This window comes from Gobius niger (assembly GCF_951799975.1).
Source record: "Gobius niger genome assembly, chromosome: 1".
In the NCBI taxonomy this organism is placed as follows: Eukaryota; Metazoa; Chordata; class Actinopteri; order Gobiiformes; family Gobiidae; genus Gobius; species Gobius niger.
Window position 1 is genome coordinate 33,684,148 of NC_136852.1, and position 10,483 is coordinate 33,694,630.

Here is a 10,483-nt window from a genome sequence, read left to right on the forward strand (position 1 = left end):
TTCCGGTGACGTTCTATAGAAAATAAAATAATGCAAAATTGGCCAAATGGTTTATTCATCCATATGGCGAGCTCATTTATTAAGAACTTTGTGCATTACGGCACTTTTATTAAACCATCACATGTTGTTACCTGTCTTTTTCTGTGCATTGTTTATTTTGATTTAGCCTAATTATTCCTACTATTTATTTCCTATGTATTTATTTCCTTCCTACTATTTATTTCTAATATCTTTACTCGAATTTGATCTTTTGCACCTTCATTGTTATACCTTGTATGGGCCTACTGCCGTATCTTTGTCTTTATTTAAAGGATTATCTTATCTTATCTTATTTGGTTGCACATTTTGGCTACTTTTGCTTGTGCAAAAGCTAAAGTTGAAGTCAGTAATATAATTCAATGCTCTATCCACTGTGAGATCAGTCAATGAAGTCAAAAAGCAAAAAGGTAAAGAATGAGCTTCATGATCTGTGATGTTGTTTTAATAACACGATTTTGATTCAATGTTTTCTTCTCATTGTAATGTGTAGGTTTGTCCACATGATGGTGCTCTTCAGTCGATGTTAGATTATTGACGCACGTAATTTCATTCTACACCATCAGAACAGTTGTGCCAGTGCTAGCTCCACTTACAGTAGAGCAGACTGCAGTGGTTCTCAAACTTTGTTAGTTGTGACCCCTGTAAAACAAAAGCTTTTGTTCGAGACCCCGAACCCCAGGTTTAGAATCACTGTAGTAGAGGTGGATACTTACAACAGCAAATTGGTTCTTGTTGTAGAGAAAATCCTTTGTAACACATAGTGTTGTAGGTCTTTATTTATTTATTTATTTATTTGAAAAGGAGGGACAATACATATTAATGAACATTTTTACAAATGTAAATATGCCAGATTATAGCTTTAGGCTAATTTCCATCTGCAGACCCCCTGGCAGGTTGATGTTACACACGAGTTAGTAAAAGCATACAGAGACACTATATACAGAGAGACAGGAATGAGAACAGTGATCACATGTTAAAACAATTATAGTGACAGGAGTTGGTAAACCCTTTTCTTTTACTAGCAGTGAAATTAAACTTATATTTTCCTTCAGTATATTGAATGTGCAGTGGTTTGTAATCAAAGTATATTTTGTTGTTATTGGTGTTAACTACTGTGACAGGAGGAAGTTGTGAAACGAGCTTCCTAATCCCTGTGAAGAATTGGGATGTCAGAAATGCATGAGGAAAGTTTGGGCAGAACTGTTTGACCTGTTTCATTTATGGGTTAAATGCAGAGGACGAATTTCCCTACGGGGACAATAAAGTCTACAAACAAACAAATCATTTGAACCCGAAATCAGGAATCAGATTCTTTTTTTTTTTACACTATTTCCATTGTGCTCTGATATGTTCGAATGATCCCTCTGTAGCTCAAGTATCTAAAATGTTGAGAAAAGGGAGAGATCACAGTCTTGCTTCTCATTAGAGAGGATGGAAGAACTCACACCCTCTATGTTGGAGTCTGGCTTTGGTAGCGGCCTCTGTGTCACGGTCAATTAAATGAGCAATCTAAACTTTAATGAATGTTCAAAAATTGGAGACGCTGTGAAACCTTCTTGCCCCGGGCCCCAGCACGCCTGTCAACAGTCCAGACTGCTGACACGCTCTATTTTCAGATGCTTTAGTTAGTGGAGGAGTGGGAGGGAGAAGAGAGAGGACCCCTCTGCTGTTGGAAATGTGGTGATGAGCTGCGTTATACCACAAAAAACATGTACAATAGATTTCCCCTGATCAGAGTTGATTTTGCTACAGCAGGGGCCAGCTCTGGGCATAGGTGAATCCGGCGGTTGGCAGGGGCAGTGTTTCTGAATCACTGGTGGGCTAGGAGCGAGTACTTGTTGACTTGGAACTATTTCAGATTGGAAAAGAAGGTGAAGCATTATCATGAAAGGAATTATATTTTTGCAGTAAAATATATGAATTGGAGAGTATTGTATTTCCTACTTATAAATAGTGTTTATTAAGTGATCCTTTTGCATATAATCAGCTCCACCCTTGAGGTAAGGGGTACGCGGAGGACCATAGGACGGTCCAAGGGGTACCATGCAGGACACAAATGGTTGGGATCCATTGGGCTAGGGCAACATCTGCGGGAGTCAGCAAATTGTGCTTTTCATTTTGGAACTTTGGAACAAAAGAGCCATCCATCCATTTTTGTCTTTATCCAGGGCCGGGTCAGCCGAGATGCCCAGACTTCCCCCTTCATGCACACTTCCTCCGGCTCTTCAGAGGGATCCTGAGGCGACCCCTGGCCACCTCGGAGACATAGTCCCTCCAGCGTGTCCTGGGTCTTCCCCGGGGCCTCCTCCCAATGCGAGGGATCTGTCACCTGGTCTGTGGTCACGCTTTGAAATCCCTATTTATCACATTGGCTCATGCTGTACGCCACATCATCTCTGTTGTACAGTCGAAACATTGGTTCCAGAATAAATGAATAGGCTAATCACAACACACTAACGTCCACAGAAACACACTCACTGAGGAGGCTCTGTGCCGCTAAACAAATCATTATTATAAGGGAAGAATGACCTTTGCAGTGCTTCTGTTTAGCCTTTAGAGCAGAGTGAGAGACTGTGGTAGAATCAGCCTGTAATCGGAGCTAAAGTATGCCCTTTTGTTCACGCATATTAAGTAGCCATGTGCTCTGCTGTGTAGTCAGCCCTGAAGGCCTTTAGACAGTAATAGGACTAAAACAGCATGTTGAGAGTTATTATACTGCATCTGCTGCCGCTGCAGGGGTTTAAAGGGACTGAAAATGCTAGTCCCAACTCAACTCAACATTTACCAGCATGTATTTCAGAATTAGGCTGGTTTTCTTCAGTGCACATATTCACAACTCGACTCTTCATGTTTTTATGCAAAATTCAGGCAGTGAAGCGGAGTTTGCAGCAACCCCCAGAACATCAGTACGTTCTTCCAGGTTTGACATTAGTAAAATGTTTCATAATATGATGCAGATACACACAGTGGCGCCTTTCTTCACAAACTGCCTCCACAATACAGACCCCCTCGAGTTGTGGGGAAAAACATAATAAAGGCAAAATTGAAAATGTCATTATGCTCCAACTTGTACAGGGGACCAGAGTAGAAAAAATGCATGTAATATAAGTTAACATACAGAAGTATACTTGTTGTGTTGCACACGCTCCGTACGTGTTCTGAAGTTATGTCACAGAGGGTGGAGCCTTCACATGACCCCCGCAGACCCCCGCCCGGTTCCCACAGCGGCATTACCATACAGATGTGGACTGAAAAGGGCCCGTGCTGCCACAATGGGTGTATTATCACACAGGGTGGGACGGGCCCATTGAGAGGGGAGGGGAGGGAGGCAGGGGACAAGAGGGGGGGGGGGCACTTTTCCTGAAGGCAGAAATACGTCTTGGGAACTTTTTTGTGTGTAAGGTTTTTTTTTGTCTTGTGACTGTGCACGTCTCAAGTCATGTATTTTATTTTTTGGCCTTGGCGTCCCAATAACGACCACAGCTAAATAAGGGCTACAATCCATGGTGATAAACCAATTCAGACTTTAAAATGTAAAAGTTGTCGTTGGCTTAATGACGCAGCAGCGGCTCATACTCTTATGTTTATAACGTGAAATTTTGCCTGCTGCTGGACTCATGCGCTTCAAAAACATTTATCTTATATTTCCACTGTTTGTATTCTCTTACAAAAATCCTGAAGTGCATAATAGTATCTTGAATATGGGGTAGGCACATATAAGCTTTCTTGCTTCGGCCGACTCCCTTTGAGTTATTATTTTTTTCTTTGGCTTCATGTGACATGAATGTAAATATATTAATGTAAACAATGTAAATAAATCAAATCAAACATCATGGAGACAATGAACTCTACAGATTTTGTTTTAAATTGACGACTGGTCCTCTGTCATCATTATCAAACCCATCTGTAAACCTACTGAACAACTCCAAAAGACTCTTGTGCAGAGATTCTACTTCTAAAACCTTTTTACTGATGGTAAACTAGCTGCAGTTTTTCATGTGACACATGCTTCTAAACCCATCCATGTAAAAGAAGTGGGCTGCTAGAAATGCATTAGGAGTTTGAGACCTACAAAACCACACAAATCTTCTATCCCTGCTGTAGTGGGCAGAATGCCTGGCCTCAGCTGCTCCTCATGCTACCTGCCCTGGCCCTATGGAAGCTGGTAAGTACTGGTGCCAGGTGTTGCAAAGTGAGGAGGAGTGTTTGACCGTGCTGTGAGCTCGCTGTGGGCTCTTATTCTTTGGAACACGCGTCTGAAACACTTCAAACTTTGCATCCTAGTGGTTTCTACACCTACTATTGTTCTGGCCAGTGTTTGTTCACTGGAGAATAAGACAGATTATATTTGTCTGCTACGCTCTTCCCAGAAGACAATGAAAGACTGTTGTGGAGTGGAGGGAGCTGCGCAGGAGGAAGAGGAAGGTGGAGGGGCTGACCAGTGCAGGACACCACGCTCTGAAACAGGGACAAACCCAGGAGTTCCTGCACTTTTCCAGAGGATCAGAGGAGACTGAAGGCAAGGTGACCTCCGAAAGCTCCTGCTGAGGACCAACCCAACACCTGAACACAATTTAACATACAATTGTACAAATGCAAATAAAGCACTTACTGACCAACCATTTACAATCTCTACGCTCCCCCTTTTCATTGTTGGTAACTAGTCAACTATAGGGCCTTATTTGCTCCTGTGTCTGGTGTTTAGTTAAAGGAACAGGCCACCGTGTTCACACTGACATGTGTTCTTACCTGAGCTTAGACGAGTTGATGCGTAACTGTCAGGTCTCAGTCACGCAAGTGTTGGGCCTAATAACATAGGAGTACTTTGACGTCCGCACAGTGGTATCTCACTTTACTGCACGGACATATTAGGACCCCCTTTTGATCCGCTCAGAAAAATGGCCATGTTTAATTTTGTGTAGCTGGACTTGGATCGTGTAAAGGCTCATGTAACTGTATTTAAACAGGGAAAACGTGGAACAGCTTGGTCGCTTCTAACTTCACCCCCGTTTGGGGCTATACCTATGCTAGGAGAGGCCAAATGCTAACAACATTTGCGTGACTGAGCACACGCGCAAAAACCAGACAGATACGCATCAACTCGTCTAAGCTCAGGTAAGAACGCATCTCAGTGTGGAAAAACGGCGGCCTGTTCCTTTAAGATCGTGGTGCTATTAGAACTTTTATTTTATCAGATTGACACATTTGCTTCAAGACCCAAACACCTTTCTGAACGCAGTTGCTATGATCACATCCTGCTTGAGTTTTATCTGTCCGACAGAATCATTGAGTGTTCCTTATCGGAGTGATACTTGGTTCTTTTTCAAACTGCACATCACAGGTCACCCAGCAGACGGATGGAGCTCATAATCTGTGAAACCAAAAATGCAAGATACACATCTGTAATCACTGGATCAAGGAACAGTAATGTAGAAGTATTCCAGCGTATTCCAAGTTAAAGAGGTGACTCTCCCGTTGAGTGTGTGAGAGGCACCGCTGAGGTTGGGAGGGTGTAACATTTTGGAACCAGCACCGTGCGTTTGGAACCACGGGGATGCCAGTGTGGGAATGGTGCTGTGTCATTGTGGCGCGTGCTCCCGGGGTCACTGCTTTGTCTGCGGGGCTTTTGTGGCGGCATCTGTTAGGCCTAACCTCCGCTCCCCCAAGGGCTGCACCCAAAGACGACTTCTCAAGAGGCTTTTCATTTCCCGAACCAGTGATCCAAGAGTGTCTCTGACTCCTGGCGACGGGAGCGGGGCTGGTGCGGGACAAACTCCTGCTCAAGATTCTCACAGAGGGATTCCCATCCAAACAAGTCTCCCCCCGGATGACCGAGAGCCTGCAGCGACGTGTTGATCTTATCACTCACTGGGTCAATATCGGTTCATAAAGCAAAGATCGGATACGTTACCATGATATTACAAACCCAAACTTGATCAAGCCTATACTGTATGGATTGATTTATTGATTGATTGAATTCACTCGTGTCCATCCCCAGCCCGAGCACCAGGATTTTGGGTGTATGGAGCACAAAGTTTAGGTACTACCGGTATTGAAAAAATAAAAGTATCGAAAGCAGGTACCGAAAAAGATCTTAATATCTTTATAGACCAAGTTTGATGCTGTTGGTCCAGGGACATTAAAGGAAGTGACTTGGTTGTTTCAGCTCAAATAAATGATACAAATTTAAAAGAAATGGTCATTTATGGCTTAAATGAACATTATTGTTCTGTTTTCTGGTTCTAGATGACAAATATTTCAGTATGGACATCGAAATAAAAGTATTGTTCAGGTATCGGTATCATAAACCTAGTATCGTTAAAGAACCAATATCCAAAACAATGTAACGGTACCCAGCCCTATGAATGGGTCCTAAACTCTATAGCATGGTGGAACAGCGGGTAGCACTCGTGCGTCACTGCTAGGTTCAAGTTCTGTGTGGAGTTTGCATGTTCCCCCTGTTCTCCGATTTCCCAAACCACTAAAACATGTACAATAGGCCAAAATGAATGCAGAGTGTGAGTGAGTGGTTGGTGGTCCTCGTAATGGCACAGACTGGTAGCCTCGCGTCCGTCAGTCTACCCCCAAAGGGCAACTGTGGCTATAAATGTAGCTATACCACCACCAAGTATAGTGTGAATGAATAATGACAGTGTAGCGCTTTGAGAAACTTGTTAACACAGGCTCATAAAGCACAATACAAGTGTAAGCCCTATATACAGTGAGAGGAAAATGGCTTCATTGGTCACTAAATGTGGTCTGATCTAAACAGTGTCTGCTTAAACTAATGCCACCCAAACATTTACATTTGATCAGATTTTTATTGGCCATAACATGTTAACATTCACAGCTGAGGGAGGAATAAGTAAGTACACCCCCTGAATCTCACTGAACTGCAGCAGTTTTGTAAAGAGGAATGGTCCAAGATTCATCCTGATCGTTGTGATCGTCTGATCTACAACGACAGAAATGCAGCCATTGCTTCAAAAGAAGGATCAGCGGATGTTTAATACAGGGGTTCACTTACTTATTCCACACTGTTGTGAATGTCTCAGGTTTTTCTGCAAAATATCTTGATAAACTTGTGAATAATTTTTCTATTCTATGATATCACGTTGTCCAGGCCCTGAGGAAACAAAGCAGCCCCACACCATGATGCTCCTGCTCCAGACTTCACAGTGAGGAGAGGGTTTGATGTTGATCCATTTGTCCTCCACACATGACGTTATGTGTTCCTCCCAAACTATTCAACTATTCAAAATATTGTATTTTTACCCCAAATTGTTGTTGAATAAGCATTACATAAGCCTTAAAAAAACGACACCATGATGAAAACAGTGATTTTGAAGTCACACTGCGTAGAGTTTTACCCGATAAATAAAAGTGAAATACAAGCATTTATTATATGACAGATATTTTCATCATTAAAAAGAGCTCATAAATGTACAAACAAACATGTGCTTTTGCTGTGAGCGGCTCAGCTCTCCTAAAACATAACTGTAACTTTACCGGGACAGGGGACGTCTCCAGCTCGTCTCCATGGAGATGTCGACTAAAGGCAGCAGAATTTGAGATTTTAACAGATTCTTAGGTTCTAATTCAAACCCATTCTTTGATTACCCACTGCAGTAATAGCGTTTTCTGTGTTGAGCTGGTCATTAGTAGCATGTTCAACAGTATAAATGTTGCACAGTGTACCTTTAACAGACTCAGTTGGTGTTATACTTTTGCAGAAGATAAATATTGAAAGAAATAAAAGTGTCATATTCCGTTAAGTTTCTGTTTTTTGTAGGAAACATCCAATGGCCACTAAACATCATCTTTAACAATCTTACTGATGGAATAAACAAAATTCTTTGATTTGATTTCTACACTTTGGAACCTGGTGGGTCCGAGGCGTTTCACTTTTGATACAATGATTTGCAAACGCACGCTTCATCTGGTGGGACCAAGTCAAGAGGCAATTCATACAACCACTGTTCCACTGGTTTAACCAAAGTATTTAGTCCTGATTAAGTGTTTTTGGAGACATTGATTTTATGAGCTTGTGGTTGTGCATGGATTTCAGTTTTTGAGTTCTCTTCTGTTAGATTAAAACAAAAAGTTACAGTGGTAAAGGGTCACAAAAAAGTCAATTCATCTTTAGAAACTGGTACTGAACAAAAGTCGCCAAACCTCAAAATACCTGATGGTTGGTAAAGAGAATGGATCTGTGCATATTTTCCAAAGAAACTTGTGTGTGTGTGTTTTTGCACTGAACATGAAACAAAGAAACAGAAACATTGTTACAAACAACTCTTTTATTAAGCTTCATATTAGACAATAACTTAAAAAATCACAATCCCTGCAGAACAGCACTTAACTTATGTAAACAGAAAATACATGTACAGCATAAAGTTTGCATAATAATATAAATAAGACATTAAGTTACTACAGTTTACAGTCTGCTTTTACAAACCATCACTACACAATAAATAAAGCATCAGTGTTAGTCTAAACTCCAGACTTCACTTAATCTACTTTAAAGATTACACAAAGGCCAAACTCTGGACATTGAGTTACAGTAGTCCACATTTCTCCAACTCTGGAGAAGATTTCCTGATGGTGGGTGCGGGCGCTCGCACAGAGAGCCCCGGAGTACCCCACAGTATACAGGCGAGTACCCGAAAGAGTGTATACAACAGTATACAGGACAGAGGCTGCAGCTACACTCGCTACAGTGCAATATGCACACGAGCACATCTATATCCCCCAGACTGCACCTCTCTGCAGACTGGGTTGGTCTAGGTCAGTCCGGGTCAGTCCTGGTCAGGCCAGGTCTGTCTGGGTTAGTCTAGGCCAGTCTTGAGTTAGTATTATTTAGTCCCGGTTTAGACAGTGCCTCCTCAGACCACTTGGAGGGTAGGGCTGGAGTAGGGCTGGAGCGGGTTAGGGTGGGGTTAGAGCAGGGTTAGGGTAGGGTTAGGGCAGGGTTAGGGTAGGGTTAGAGCGGGTTAGGGTAGGGTTAGGGCAGGGTTAGGGTAGGGTTAGAGCGGGTTAGGGTAGGGTTAGGGCAGGGTTAGAGCGGGTTAGGGTAGGGTTAGGGCAGGGTTAGGGCAGGGTTAGGGTAGGGTTAGGGCAGGGTTAGAGCGGGTTAGGGTGGGGTAGGTTAGGGTAGGGTTAGAGCGGGTTAGGGTAGGGTTAGGGCAGGGTTAGAGCGGGTTAGGCCGGGTTTAGTGTGTGCCCCCGCTGCCCGCTCGGTGGTGGACATACGGCTGAAGATGGGCAGGCGCTGTGAGTCACAGGGCGACTGTGAGCGGGAGCCTGAGGAGACGTATCCCTCCTCACTCCCACAATCACTCACAGAGTCATGAGAGGAGCAGCGCCACAGGGTCCCGGGCCCCTCCTCTGTCACTGCTGAGAACTGCAGGGCCAGGTCATCCACTGAGTCCAGCAGAGTGCACAGGGGGAAGGAGAAGTGCTTGAGGGCCCCGGGCTCCGGCAGCAGAGGGGACATGCCCAGGGAGTCAGGAGTTCCTGCAGACAGGGGCGGGGGGGACATGGAGCAGGCCCGGCTCAGCAGAGGAGCGGCCCCGGAGCTCACCCCAGAGAAGCTGATGCTGTGACGCAGCTGTGCGGCCCCTGGCCTGCGGGCCCCGGAGCACAGCTCGTCTGCGTTGTGGATGAAGTGGCAGCGGGCCCCGTAGGGACAGAAGCCGATGGTGTGGAACGTGCGGCAGGGCTCTGTCTTGTACTTGGGGTGTCTGCTGAGGCCCTTGAGCTCCTCGGGGCCATGGGCAAACTGGCACTTAGCTCCGTACTTACAGACCCCGCTCTCCTGGTATGTGCGGCACAGCTCTGTTTTGTAGCGCGGAGACAAGAGTGGGGACATGAGCGGGGACATCAGGGGGGACATGGGAGGGGACATCAGGGGGGACATGGGAGGGGACGAGGGCCGTCTGCAAAGGCGCTCAGGGGCCAGGCCACTAGGCCCCGGGCTACAAAGGGTCAGTCCTGGGGGTGGGGGCAGAGGGGGGCCCTCGATCATACTAACAGAGCGGTCCACTCTGAAGGGGATGTGGCTGAGGGCAGAAGAGGGCAGCTCACGGCTCCACTGCTGCTGAGCCAGGGTGGGCCCCCAGGAGCCCGGGGCCTCGCTGCTGTTAATCCTGGAGTTTGGCAGAGTGTTGGGGCAGTGAGAATGTCGCCGCTGGAGCCCCATAGGTCTAAGCTGAGAGGCCAAACAGGCGTCTAGGCCCCGAATCTGTCACACAAACACAAGCGTAAGTACAATATAAGTACAATATTCAGACGTGTTTCTTGTTAAAGCTGTGACCACATGGCTCCTACAGATCTGTGTGGGTCTGTCTGAGGGTGTGGGAGAGTTCAGCACAGTGATGTTTAAAAGTCTCACCATGAAGTCCTCCTCCAGCTCCAGGAACGGCGTGAGTAAGTCTGAGGCCAT

At 44.9% G+C, this 10,483-nt stretch overlaps 1 protein-coding gene across 1 annotated transcript; it reads right to left on the reverse strand.

Annotated features, from left to right (window-relative positions):
• Positions 1-9,208: 9,208 nt before the first annotated feature.
• Positions 9,209-10,483, reverse strand: LOC306968072 (mRNA decay activator protein ZFP36L1; the record flags this gene model as incomplete). Its single annotated transcript, XM_079563316.1, has 2 exons — positions 9,209-10,282; positions 10,433-10,483. 2 exons carry the CDS (start codon positions 10,481-10,483, stop codon positions 9,209-9,211), a joined length of 1,125 nt encoding a protein of 374 aa, XP_079419442.1.